General features: G+C 37.7%; 1 protein-coding gene across 1 annotated transcript in view; it reads right to left on the bottom strand.

Annotated features, from left to right (window-relative positions):
• Positions 1-9,642, bottom strand: part of LOC144449641 (cystine/glutamate transporter-like) — a 60,792-nt gene extending 51,150 nt beyond the window's left edge. Inside the window, exon 1 of the mRNA XM_078140214.1 lies at positions 8,547-9,642. Coding sequence (XP_077996340.1) covers positions 8,547-9,642 — 1,096 coding nt within the window. The remainder of the gene's footprint in view (positions 1-8,546) is intronic.
• Positions 9,643-14,880: the final 5,238 nt, after the last annotated feature.

Genomic DNA, 14,880 nt, shown 5'->3' with positions numbered 1-14,880 from the left:
AGACAGACAGACAGACAGACAGACAGACAGACAGACAGACAGACAGACAGACAGACAGACAGACAGACAGGAGTACAAGGAATGATCTAAGTATTCCAAGAGCCAAACACATGTCGGGTCAATTTATCATAAAGTATGTAGGTGAATGAATATCAGGAACATACACTGCAGGTCAGAGTTCAAACGGGAGTTTAATTTTGTACTTAGATTGGACGTATTTACTTATTGTTTGTTGTTGTTGTTGTTGTGAGTATTGTAGGTATTTGTAAGTTTTGAGGATTCCAGATGTATTATATCATATTGGACATGCCCAGATAATATTTATTGTCAATTAATTGTCAAATATATTTATAAGGGTTGGACTAGATTAGTTGCAAGACAACTATTTCCATTCCCCCTTTCCCGTTAGCTATTGATATACATATTTATCTTGACTAGTAAATGTATTTGTAATTTGTAACTATTATATATTATTGGGAATAAAATTATTATCATACTATTACAATAGACACAGACACAGACACAGACACAGACACAGACACAGACACAGACACAGGCACAGACACAGGCACAGGCACAGACACAGACACAGACACAGACACAGGCACAGGCACAGACACAGACACAGACACAGGCACAGGCACAGACACAGACACAGACACAGACACAGACACAGACACAGACACAAAGGGGCTGCGAGGGTCTGCATGGTAGTTACTAGGCGGGTAGTATGTATGTAGGTACTAGGTAGGTAAGTATATGTACGTATACTTACAAAGTATTGCACATAATTATTTGTTTCTCTTATACGTCAATGTGTTTGAAGAAATATTGCCGTCTAATCCGAAAATGCTGGTAACATGAAAGATGAAGGATTAATCTGAGATTAATTAAGAAGTTTTGATAAATTTCTTGGCTGAGACTAATTTTGTAGTAAACAAGCTGCAAGGGATCAATGTGAATTACCCTACCGACAGTTTACGATATTTTGGTGTATATTTACAGCTATGTTCAATCGTTGCTATCACTGCGGGTGGAGTGATTTCTTACCTAACTAACCCAGGTACATACAGGTATGATAATATGACCATGATTTACAAGTATGTGTAGTCTTGTACGAATTATAGCTCACTCAAGAGAAGGAAATTGTAATCATGGTAATATGTTTTGGGGGGTTTTCCCAAGTTAAAACCTTGCATTTCAACATGTTGTACATGTTGAATGTTGTACCTCTACCTGTACACCTAAATTATGAGTAAAAAACTTTTAATTTTCAAATCATTCCGTGTCAATATCTGTTCACCTACTTTCGGCGGGAAAAGAATGACACAAAATGAACGTCTGCTCTTTTTTTTATTTTGTTACATTGTAGGTGATAGGCAAGTACATCAAATCGTTTATTCACTTAGTACTAGCACGGCGCGTATCAGATACTTAATTTTAATTCACAGAATTCAGCTGCTCGAGGGACACTTGTTCAAGTAGGTGTCTCAGTCTCCTCTCCGTCTCATTAACGCTACTAAAACATGCACAACGTTAACGTTGTCAATTAGTACGCACGGAAAGTGGCTTTTTTTTTCAAGACGTTGATGTCAAGTGTTCTGCGACTGCTTCAAGAGCCTATAACCTCTCTCGTCATATTTCGTACAAAACTTTCCCACAGTGTCAACTTTGCAGCAATTTAATTGAACGCTGAGGAGCAGCTGATTAAACATGTATTCGTAACAACGCATGGGGCTGAATAGAGCCAGTCAAACTAATCGTAATTGAAAAAACTGGTAGACAATTTGTCAAAATCCAAAAGCGAAATTGAAAACAACAGAAAGCAGAAATGTTCAAAAGTTCATAATGATCCTCTTATGCAATCACGAGTACGCAAATAACCACTCAATAATATAGAGGAGTTAAGTCAATTACGTTAAATTAACTCACTCACTCACTCACTCACTCACTCACTCACTCACTCACTCACTCACTCACTCACTCACTCACTCACTCACTCACTCACTCACTCACTCACTCACTCACTCACTCACTCACTCACTCACTCACTCACTCACTCACTCACTCACTCACTCACTCACTCACTCACTCACTCACTCACTCACTCAGTACACTCACTCACTCACTCACTCACTCACTCACTCACTCACTCACTCACTCACTCACTCACTCACTCACTCGGCCAACAAAACTATCAAAAATTAACATTTTGTGTAACCTCTTGTCGTATGAGGATGAGATTGTGAAAAGTGAGACGTAATCTTCAAATGAGGTAAAAATTATGATATACCTGACAGGATCTGACATGTAATTAAGAAGAATATTAATGTTTATTATATGCGCATGCCTAATTTACTGAATGAGGGAAGATCGTCAAATCCTAAAATAAAAATTGCACATTAAAAAGTTCGAAGTGATTGAAATACTGAATTTGTCTCTCTCCTCCATGTCAATAGTTGCCATAATCAACACCCTGTGTTCTATTTTGGGTTTTTAATTTCTTAGCAAATGTGATAAATTTTACATCATAATCTTCAAATTTTGTGTTATCTCTTTCAAAACTTACACTTTACAAGTGAAAATACTGCAAATGATAATTATTATCCAAGGTTTTTGAAAATGTTGTATTTTTATCAGCAAAATATAAAAAACAAAGTGTAAGAAAACTAAATCCCCAAAAATAAATCAGTAAGTGTTCATCAAAATTATTATTTAATTGTTTAAAATAACCGCAACATATTCGGTAACAAGCTTGACCTCTGACCTTCTGTATTTTGGATGAAAGTACTGATCCCAAGTTTCTTTCTTGGTTACTAACTTATTTTTACATAAATGACATATTTACCTACTTTTAGTTATGAAACACGTTTTATCATCATTATTGCATATTATATACTGTGGTCAATCTAATTAGTTCTGATGATTACAAATTATTGTGATTTCATGATTTATAGATATGACCTAAATGACAAATGAAGTTTTAGTCTGCATATACGTATATTTCGTTTATACACAAATGACGTAAATATCCTTGCTATTTAAGTTGCAAAAATATGATTGACGATATGGTGTTCTTGACTTAGTTCCTTTAAATATCATAAACTACCTTTCTTTTGAGAACACTGAAGCCCTGAGAACTAAAATAAAACAAAGTGTGACTATTATACACACAGAATCAACAATGAATTTCGTTTCTTCTGTACAACTAACACAACACGTTTTTATTTATGAAGGAAGCCTGTTAACCTCCAACAAAGCGTCGTCTGAGTCGACAAAATCTTGCTACTATTACCGTAGGCTACATTTTATCGTCTCGCGCCACAAAAATCTTACTAAAATTGCTACATTTTATCGTCTGGCGCCACAAAAATCTTACCAAGATTGCTACATTTTATCGTCTGGCGCCACAAAAAATCCTTACATTCCATTGTCTAGCTCAAAAATATTACCAACATTGCTACATTTTGTTTGCCTAAGCTCACTTAAGGTAATCCAGCCCCTTAAAAGATTAAAATGTAATAAGTGTAATGAAGTTTTATATCAAGCCAGACAATAAAATATGACAATGACGCCATGTTAGTAAGTTGTTACCTTGGCTTAGAATACAATTTTGCTCCCTAGGTCAATCATACAAACCACAACTTTTCTCCGTCGGTCGACAAGATGTCGAATGAATTAGAGTTTCTGGTTCGAAGTGTGATTTCATAAAGCCAACAAATCAGAAGAAATTGATATATCAGAATAAAAGGATGAGTAGAGGTACTAAAATATTAAGGCTCAAACTAAATGTAACAATCCCACTGTTATATCAATGGTAAATAATAAAATATGTCAAATACGATTTTCACTCACACCTAGAATATTCCAGTTTCATTCTGCTCCCTAGCACAGATACGTTATTCTAGCTTCATTTTGCTCCTTAGCACAGATACATTATTCAGTTTCATTTTGCTCATTGGCACAGATACATTATTCCAGTTTCATTCTGCTCCCTAGCACAGATACGTTATTCTAGCTTCATTTTGCTCCCTAGCGCAGATACATTATTCAGTTTCATTTTGCTCATTGGCACAGATACATTATTCCAGTTTCATTCTGCTCCCCAGCACAGATACGTTATTCTAGCTTCATTTTGCTCCCTAGCACAGATACATTATTCAGTTTCATTTTGCTCCCTAGCACAGATACATTATTCAGTTTCATTTTGCTCCCTAGCACAGATACATTATTCTATTTTCATTTTGCTCCCTAGCACAGATACGTTATATTCTAGTTTCATTTTGCAACTCTAGCTAGCAGTGTACAGTTCTTGTTCAAGATTCCAGGTGGTGTAGTGTTCTATGATATTTTGACTTCGTGGCATGAGACAAATTCCAGAAGAAAAAAAAGAGTTCATAATATAGATCTACTACCATTGATCGCATATGATATCAACGACTGACGTTTGCAGTTACAACTTTACGAACGCCTGATCAGGAAACTTTGAAGTTTGTTCGGTTGTGTGTGTGTGTGTGTGTGTGTGTGTGTTTGTTTGTTTGCTTGTTTGTTTGTTTGTTTTTGGTTTGTTTGCTTGTTGATTTGCCTTGTGTGTTTGTGCTTGTGTGTGTGTATGTATGTATGTATGTATGTATGTATGTATGTATGTATGTATGTGTGTGTGTGTATGTATGTATGTATGTATGTATGTATGTATGTATGTATGTATGTGTGTATGTATGTATGTATGTAGGTATGTGTATTCGTGTGTGTGTGTGTGTGTATGTGTGAGTGTGTGTGTGCGCGTGCGTGTTTGTTTGTGTGTGTGTGTGTGTATGTGTGTGTGTGCGTGCGTGTGTGTGTGTGTGTGGATTTTTTTTATATAACTAGAGTAAGGTAAGAACGGTGTTAGAGTGAATGCCAAGTTCACGATCGTATATCAAAGCATACACTTACTATGTACATGCAAAACATTTAATCGACCATTGGGAAATTAAAATAAAAGTTGTTCATCGTGTCCATAGATACCAATATAACCGTCTTTATCTGTTTATTTCTGTTAGGAAAATAGTGACAATAATAGATTATAAATGGATAATTTACCTAACTAGTAGTTGTTTTTACTAATGTACGCTTTTACTTGGCAGATTGTTTTTAAGAGACTAGAATCTCTCATGAATCAAATTCAAATTCAAATTCAAAAACTTTATTGTCCATTAAATTAAAAACATATAATGGAAAATTTCCTTCTGGCATTTCAGAAATCCCAATACGAATAAAAACGCTATCACAGGCAACATACCACCAGACAGACAAATGTACAACAATACTATGTAGGTCTATGGAAATATATACAGTACTAAAATCCAAACACAGTTATTACAAATCAGTGAATCCACGGTTTAAAATAGAAATAGCAGATGGGATAAAAGACTTTTTGTAGCAATTTTTCCTTGCGAGGGGAACTTTGAGTCGCCGACCTGACGGTAAAGTTTGGAACTGGTTATGTAGTGGGTGTTTTTGATCCTTGAAAATTTGAACAGCTTTTCGTTTCAGTGACTGGTGGTAGAGTTCGGATAATTGTTTCTGCTTTGAACCAATAATCCTTCCCGCCTGATTGACGACTCGCGACAACTTTGTTCTGTCTTTAACTGTGAGATTTCCATACCAGGATACAATATTAAATGTCAATACACTTTCGATTAGTGAGCGATACACTGATGCTAATATATCCTTACTTACGTTAAAACTATTGAGCTTACGAAGCAGATAAAGGCGCTGCTGTGCTTTCTTAAAAATATGATCTACATTATCTGTAAAACTTAGGTTGGAAGCTAGGATGGTACCAAGATATGTAAAAATATGTACTTTCTCCACTTCTTCCCCGTTTATGGTGAGAGATCGACATAGTGATGTGTCTTGTTTCCGTCCCCCAACCATGCACATCTCTTTCGTTTTCCTAACATTGAGTTCAAGATAACTCTTGTCAAACCAGGATTTTAGGGTATTCACGTATAGAAAATACTGACCAAGTGAAAATTCATCTTTTAAGCGGGCGACCAGCGCCATGTCATCTGCAAATTTGATTAAAGTAAGAATAACATTGTTACACATAAGTTCGTTTGTGTACACAGAGAAAAGGACAGGGGACAAGACACATCCCTGAGGAGCACCCGTATTTAGCACTAATTCGTTGGAGAAATGCCCTTGCACACTAACGCGCTGAGGCCGATCGCTTAGGAACGCTTTAATCCAGAGTATTAATGCCGAGTTGGTGTGCAAATCAAGTAAACGTTTCAATAGTATATGTGGCTGGATTGTATTAAATGCAGAAGAGAAATCCATAAAGAGAACCCGGACAGAAGTGCCAGAACAATCTAAATGGCGTGAAACTAAGTCAAAAAGTGTCAAGGTTGCATCTTCCACCCCCCTTTTGGCCTTATATGCAAATTGTAATGGATCCATATGATCGGCGACAGACGCGGTAAGCTTGTTACAAACAATTCTCTCCATGCATTTACAAAGGATTGAAGTCAGGGCTATTGGTCTAAAATCATTCATTATCTTTGCACCTGGTTTTTTAGGAACAGGTATAATGGTCGATAATTTCCAAACGCGGGGAATAAAATGTATATCTAAAAACAGTTGGAAAAGACGAGTGAACAAGGGTCCTAACTGACTCGCACATTCTTTTAAAATTCTACCTTTCAGACCATCAGGTCCTGCGGCCTTATGGGGATTGACTCTGGAAAGAACTCTGACAACATTATCTGTTTCGACAAGGACTGGTATAGTTGTTTCAAGATTTTGACATAACTCATTGCATTCCGCTTTAAAGTCTCTGACATCAAAACGGGCATAGAATGTGTTTAGTTCGTTGGCAAAAGAAGTAGGATCATTACACTGTACGCTTTGTTGTTTCTGTTTTCTTCCCATCATAACATTTAACCCACTCCATGCTTCCCGAGCATTACCACCTCTAAACCTCTTCTCCACCTTACTTTTGTACTCAACTTTTGCGGTTTTAACCTTACTCTTAAATTCTTTTTCAAGTTGTCTAACTCTCTGTATATCCCCCTGCAAAAATGCGATCTTTTTATCATTCAAACATTGTTTCAAGTCCTTGTTGATCCAGGGTTTATTATTTGAATAAATTCGCACGGTTTTGGTCGGAATGATCGAGTCCTCACAGAAGTTCATGTAGGATGTTACACAATCAGTTAAACTGTCCGGGTCGGATCCACAACTATCGAAAAACACATCCCAATCAGTTGCTTCAAAACAACATTGCAATTCATCGATGGTATCAGAAGTCCACAGACGAGTTTGATGCATTCGTGGACCTTCCCTCTTTAGTTTCTGGCGATATGTTGGAAGTAGATGAACTACATTGTGATCAGACCTGCCCAGAGGAGGGCGACATCTAGTAGTAAATGCACCTGGTATATTGCCATAACACATGTCTAATGTCTTGTTCAAGCGGGTTGGACACAACACATACTGGTGCAGGTTAGGTAGCTGTTTGGTAATATCGCAGGTGTTAAAATCTCCTAACACGAACACAGGTTGGTCCACTGACCGGCTCAGTGCTTTGTTGTAGCTTTCAGCTATGCGTCCAGCTGCCAATGTGTTATCAGGTCCAGGTACATATGCTAAAATTACTGTCACCTGTCCGTATTCGCGTGGAAGGTAAAATGGTCTGAATGATACTGTAAGAATTTCAAAGTGTTTTGAGCTTATAGTTTCCCTGATAGTAAAGTTTGTAGCCCAGTTTTTGTTTACTAGCATACATAAACCGCCACCATTCCGTTTCTGTGTTTTCTGTGTGTCACGGTCGAAGCGTATAGTTGTATATCCTTCCAAGTTTATGTCTGGCATTTCTTTCGTCAGCCAAGTCTCTGTGAAACAGAATAAACTGCACCGACGGAAGTCACAATCATATTGTATTAGTGCAGAAAGTTCGTCCATCTTGCTATGGAGTGAGCGAACATTTGATAAAGTTATAGCTGGCAATGGAAATCTACAGCCCCTCTTCCTCAATCTATTTCGTATACCTCCCCTTGATCCTCTCTTCTTTTGGTACTTACTTGTCTTCTCTTTGAAGTCTGTCCTCTCATGATCAATACTGATATTTGGAGCAGGTGTGTCAGTGTGTCGGAGACTGAGCAGGTACTCACGGGTGTAGGTATGTAAGATGGCGGGAGTGCCATTTTGAGAGTCATCCAAAGTCACCAAAATGGTTCCTACGGAGTCAACGATGATGCAGAGGATCGCAAGAAACACTAAGCACTTTCCGTACATCCTTGTATGCATCCTTGCAAAGTCTGGAGGTATAGTTCAACATCAAATGACAGAAATTACATACAATATTGGGAGCCTGTGAGCCAAGGGTCGTCTGACAGAGTCGCGCCCCATTGAATGAGGCTTTGGAATGTTCTACTCGTGTTTTGAATGAGATTTGCCGAGTTTAGATTACAAATCAAACACAGTTTATTGTCACAACCCAAAGGATGAAAATATCAGACATATTTTCAGCCTGGTCACTGTAAAAAGTAGAAATAACTTACATATAAGTAGTGCTGCCACAAGTCGAATAACTGCATGGGGTACTGCGCAGTCCTCCATGTACGGTAGAGTCACGTATTTAGCGAATGTAATTGCAATGACCACAACAACGGCTGGTCGAATCGCAATCAGGGAAGTCCATAGCCGTAGGAATGCGATCAAAGGCCCGAACGATTCTAAGAGATATACGAAGTCACCACCCGATTTCGTTATAGTTGTACCAAGTTCTGCATAGCACAGCGCACCAATGGCAGAGAGAAGTCCGCACAAAACCCATACTATAAGTGCGACGCCTACAGATCCACCGGTATTCGCGAGAATTCCTTTCGGTGCTATGAATATACCTGATCCTATGATAACACCTACGATGATAGAAACGCAATCAAATACTCCAATTTGTCTTTTTAAGACAACTGCTTCATTGCCAGCTACGATTGACGTATTCTCATCGGGATTGGTAGCATCGATTTCTTCTAAAAGTGCTGGTGGAGCAAAGCTAAACATTTGCGATGATCGTCGATGAATGGCAGAAGCAATCGGATCGCATCTTCCTCCTCCGTTATGTACCAGCGACAAACGATGGCGATCTGCCCTTCCGTTACAAGAGGGACAGGTTTTGCACGCTTCCTCTTGTTGCAATAGATCAAATTGAGAATCGGACCACTCGCGATGTAATCGCTGATATCGATTTGCTAACTGCATGCGATCTTCCTTCGCGACTAGCAGAGGTTCAGCTGCCATATTGCGAGAGTCTTCCGAGCTCTGATCACTTATAGAACTTGCCTCCAGCGAATGCTTACCACACAATGAATTCGAATCTGTCATCCGTCGTCTGCTGGTGCGTGAATCATTTTTATATGATGAACCATCGCTTTGTTCATCCGTCTTCTTTCTGTAATTACAACGTGGAGGCAGTGAAGTTCTCCTACCAGCCATCACAGAGCTACGCCTATAATTATGAGTTGTATTCAGCGACAAGTGATGGACTTCACGGCACTGTTTCCGAGTCACAGAACGTCGGCGCTGGCGTTCTGGATTTGACGTCGTCCGAGTTATAACTGTGTGTGGAGCACGGGGGCGATCGATCTCTTTTTCCATGGCGCTTTTGAAAATAGCCAAGTTTTACGTCATGAAGTCAAATATCTACAAACATCTGTCATATCAAATACGAGCAACAGTTTATAGTTTCTACTTCACACCACATATTATGTGTAGTAATACTAGCACTCCCGGGAATACATACGTAGAGGTGGAGGCTGTAAAACAATGCAAAGAACTGTCCAGTCAGCCGTGGACTTTTACACTTTTATATATTACCTCTTCCATCAATTATGAATGTGAAGCGCGTTTCAAAGCGTTCATCTGGCGTAGGTTGGTGGTACGACTCACTTTGTAGGAAGACACTCCACGTCTCCACGTCAGGTATATTATACAAACAAAACAGACGTGGCAGCTTTCATATAAATTATGAAGTGCCAGTAATGAGCACGCATGAGAATGCTTGCATCTGTATTGGTCAATGTAGTTGCCACCCCTTCTGATATTCACGTGTTAAATTTGTGTTTGGTGTTTGGTGTTGGTGTTGGTGTTGGCAGTGACGTTTTTCTCCGCCCCAACACAAATATTTCTTTGATTTTTTCCTGAAAAAGTTATGTTATACATTCATGGTTCATTTCTACAAACAGTTGGATCAAAGATAGAAGATATATAGGTGCATGATGATACAACACAAGACAGAAACGATGGACGATACATACATCAATCAATCAACCGTTATTAAGTCAGGCAGACAAAGGGACATACATGGACAAACAGACAAATCCAGAACTACAAGAGATGTGCTGTACTGTTTTGATTGGTTGGTTGGTTGGTTGGTTGGTTGGTTGGTTGGTTGGTTGGTTGGCTAATGACGATGATGATGATGATGATGATGATGATGATGGTGGTGGTGGTGGTGGTGGTGGCGGTGGTGGTGATGATGAAGAAAAAATGGCAGGCCTTGAAAGCTATCACCATACATAACGAAGATAACTTTTGTAAGGTGAACATTGAAAAAAAAAAAAAATAATAAAACACACCTGCTGAACCAATACATCGTTCTGCTCATAACAACTGCACATGAAAGAGGCTTAATAGACATAAGATTCATGGTTAGGTGTTTATTTGACATAATTGGCCTCAAAGCCAACGTTGAATAAAATTCCATTCTAATGTAATCAAAATCACACATTTCTATTTAATCTAACTTTAAAGTCATAGGATTGTCAGATTTTTCCATCGCCGACAAATTGGAAAATTACTATCACGTTCACGCAGAAGATCAAATGTTATTTTTGTAATAACTGGTTATATTAAAAGTAGCTGGATTATTTTTCGAAATAAATCACTGGATGATGCCTAGAAGGAAATCAGACTTCCTAAATACACATGTATGTATACTAGTATATAGTATTTCATTTCATTTCCATTTAAACTATCATATCGCCAAGGCTAAATATGGTAACTCGTCATGTTTTATTCATATCAACGAATGACTGAAGAAATGTCAGAATGGCTGCAACGCCGGGGACTATTTTTCCTGTTTTTCTTATCTATTCTCTTTTTTTTGTTCTTGTTTTCGTCATACTGTTGCACTTGCTGATTCATCTATCACGTGACGGGCATGGCTAGCGTGTAAACAAGAATGGTGGGTTGTTTTGAAAATGAACCCAGCCGTGAAATGTCATAATGATGACTAGTAGACATGTAAATCTTCTAATTAGAGGGATTGGACCGCTTACAGTGAAGTTTTAAAGAATTTTTAATGAATGAAATTACGAAATAATAGTGATCCGTTACACCCGGCGCGCCATTATCACTTTAATGTTGACTATTTTGTTTGTATCTATGTTTTATTTATTGAATTTTTCATCAAGTTGTACTTTATCTGTAGTTTCTCTCACAATGGTTTGTGTGTTGCTAATTCTTTCCTCTATCACCATCGTTCTCTAACACCTAGAATATTTCTACCGAGAACTTTCCCGCCATTTTAAACATCAATTCTCGTTCTACAATTTGTTGTACTTGTTAACCTTGCTTTAGGCGGGTAATCATTTGATGGGGGACTTTCTGATTTTTCGGTCAAACATGAATGAAAATTTCGATCACGTTCAGGCTGAAGATCTGCCGTCTTCTGTCGATCTGTCGTATTTGTTTTAAAAGCTACTTGTGAGACAATGTAGCTTGAAATTGAAAAATAAAATGAAATTTAAGACCATGACCACATTTGTTCACAGATAATACGTCTTGTGAATAATTTGACATTGAACGAGGCTGACAAAGTGTGTGCTCTTCAATTACAGCAGCGGTGTTCTGAAAAGGGTCGCTTGTGAACAAAAAAGCTTTCTGTACATGACTCATGATTCAACACTTGATCTAAAAAAGTAATGGAATCATCGTAAAAGAAAAAAAAACTACAGCGGGTTGAAGTCGCAAAGCACAAATAAAATCATAATCAAATGCTAGTGCGCATGACAATGCATCTGCGTAGAAATGTTTATACCAGTTGGAGTATCAAATTCATCGCTGAAACAGATATGGAAACAGTAAATTGCGATTTTGAGTATTTGCGAGATATATCATAATCTCAACAAATTCGTGATTTATCTTTGAAATACTATATCATCTCGCAAATTTAAGTTAGAGTAAGGGAACAGCCTGTAATGACAAAAAATATAAAATGGGTTTCTGATGACGACATAAACCTATTTTCAGCATTGAATAGCAAGAAACTACAAAACTCAGAATACTATTACTACTAATGCGACATTGCATTATGTTCTAATCACAGTAACTTGCTATTTATATTTATTGTTACGTTTAAATTACTTGCAATTGCGTACTAGGTTTGCTTAGACTTTTCTTTAGAGAGAGAGTGAGAGAGGGGGAGAGAGAGGGAGGGAAAGAGAGATGATGAGGGAGAGAGAGGGGGGAGGGAAGGAGAGAGACAGAGTGGGGGGATATATACACAAACACATTCTAGTAGCAATCACCCACCTCATTATTACGATGTAGGGATAAGAACTTATTGCGTCGAAACAATTTGTTATTCATGTGAATTTGACTTTGGTCATTAGTTACTTGTCTATTTTGTTTACATAAATTATAGTTGAGTGTGCAACACCAAGCAACATATGGCGTTATATGTCATCTAATGTGTATTTTAGAATTCTGAATGCATGTAATATACATACATACATACATACATACATACATACATACATACATACATACATACATGCATACATACATACATACATACATACATACATACATACATACATACATACACACATACATACATAAACATACATATACATAACCCTAGCAAAGAATAATGAAATGGGCTAAACCTAGTAAGAAGAATATCTCGGAGGTTTGATTGATACACATTGCATTCCTCGTTGACCTTTCACCCCACTAATGTATTTTTAACATAAGACTGACTTAATGTATCAACATTGGTTATTGCTTTAATCTAGCTTATGACGTCATGACTTAGATTAATGTTTATGATGGATTTCATATTTGGATGATGGTCATCAGAGATATAATGATTGATAGAACATCTAGATAGTCATATTATCTGACTGGATTCCCCCAAGATAAGAGGCTTTGCTCACTAATAGTGGCTAACTATTGGATGATGAGATGTGATGTGATGATGCCTTTTCAATAGTATTATTACAGCAATAATGTACGCTATGGCGATGGTTTCCGTGTCATTTAAGAGACGTGATGCCCACACATAAATTTGCTGTCATCGAAACAGACCATTAAGAAAGGTCATAACTACCTTAATTCAACAGTTAGTTTTACGTTATAAGGCGTTATAGTATTATACGTTCTCAGAGAGTCTTAAGTATGAATTATAGGTTAATCTCTCTGGTTTTTTGAGTTTGTTTTTTTTACACCAGACTGCCTTTGTAAAATTGTAATTTAAATGGAAGAAATGCAAAGTCTTCAAAATGATGTATACAACGATAGATACACACAATGCCGTGAGTGAATCTTGTCTCCAGGGTACGTGCTCATACCAGGACAATCCCTGTTACATTAATCATTCTGATAAGATGTGCAGTTATCTACCATTTTGAAAGCCCGTCAGAAAATCCAACAACACTCACAGTACAATACAAGTATAGGATTATTGAAGTTCAAGTCTCGTGAACATTCAGAACGATTAAAATGAATGCTACTTTTACGTGTATTTATTTGTATCTAGCGTTGGTAAAAGAACAAGGGAGACTTAGATTCCCTTACTGCATTGAGTGTAGTTACCGTTGTCCTTGAACTACAGTCTTCTGGTATGATTTAAACATCACAACACTGATATATACCGACAATGTATATGATACGTTCCTTCCACGTGCCTCGGTAATGATACCTTGCCGTCAGTCATTTCTCAAGGTTGAGGGTGTAACAGGTCGTCGAACTTCCTAGTCATCTGATTATTAGTATTACCTTCACAAGAAGGGTACTTTACCTTAACTAGTTTTACACCATATGTTAATTGCAAAATATAGGAAGTTGTAAGCACTTCATGAAATGTGTGACTGTTTGATTATACTTGAAGAGTGAAAAGTGTGGGTGTGAAAATTATAGTAGTTTCATTCAACACTAATAGCAAATGCAATTCTCGGGCTAGTGTTACTCTCCTTACTACCTTCTCTCTCTCCCTCCCCCCTTTCCCCCCCTTTCCCCCCCCCCTCTCTCTCTCTCTCTCTCTCTCTCTCTCTCTCTCTCTCTCTCTCTCTCTCTCTCTCTCTCTCTCTCTCTCTCTCTCTCTCTCTCTCTCTCTCTCTCTCTCTCTCTCTCTCTCTCTCTCTCTCACTGAGAAAGACTCATTGAAATTGATGTTTCAGAAACAAGGATGAAATCAATATCCCATGCAATTAATGTCATTTACAGACTCGGGTTGTTGAGAAGGTATAAATCTCTAGGGTGATAAAACTACAACTTTTAAGTTTGTAACCTTGTAGCGTTCTAATTTGATGCGTGACTTCGCTAAGCTTAGAACACGTTGACGAAAGCATACTTCAAGGGGTTTTAGTACATAGTACACTCCAAGTAATATATAGATAGTTATTATTACTGATGTCACTAACAACACGGGGAGAGTCGTTCTTAAAATAAGTAGACATTTTATCTCTTAAAGACCAACTTTCACTAGCAGACTTTGATATTGCTAGGATCCTTTGTCATATAGCATGACTCATTTTCGAAATATTATATCAACTCGATCGCAAAAGAGTGTATGTGGACAAGACCATATCTAAGCTATTTGTTGGATGTCAA

The sequence above is a fragment of the Glandiceps talaboti genome, chromosome 18 (genome assembly GCF_964340395.1).
Source record: "Glandiceps talaboti chromosome 18, keGlaTala1.1, whole genome shotgun sequence".
In the NCBI taxonomy this organism is placed as follows: Eukaryota; Metazoa; Hemichordata; class Enteropneusta; family Spengelidae; genus Glandiceps; species Glandiceps talaboti.
The sequence above is the reverse complement of the archived record's forward strand: the minus strand, read 5'-3'. Positions and strand labels throughout refer to the sequence as shown.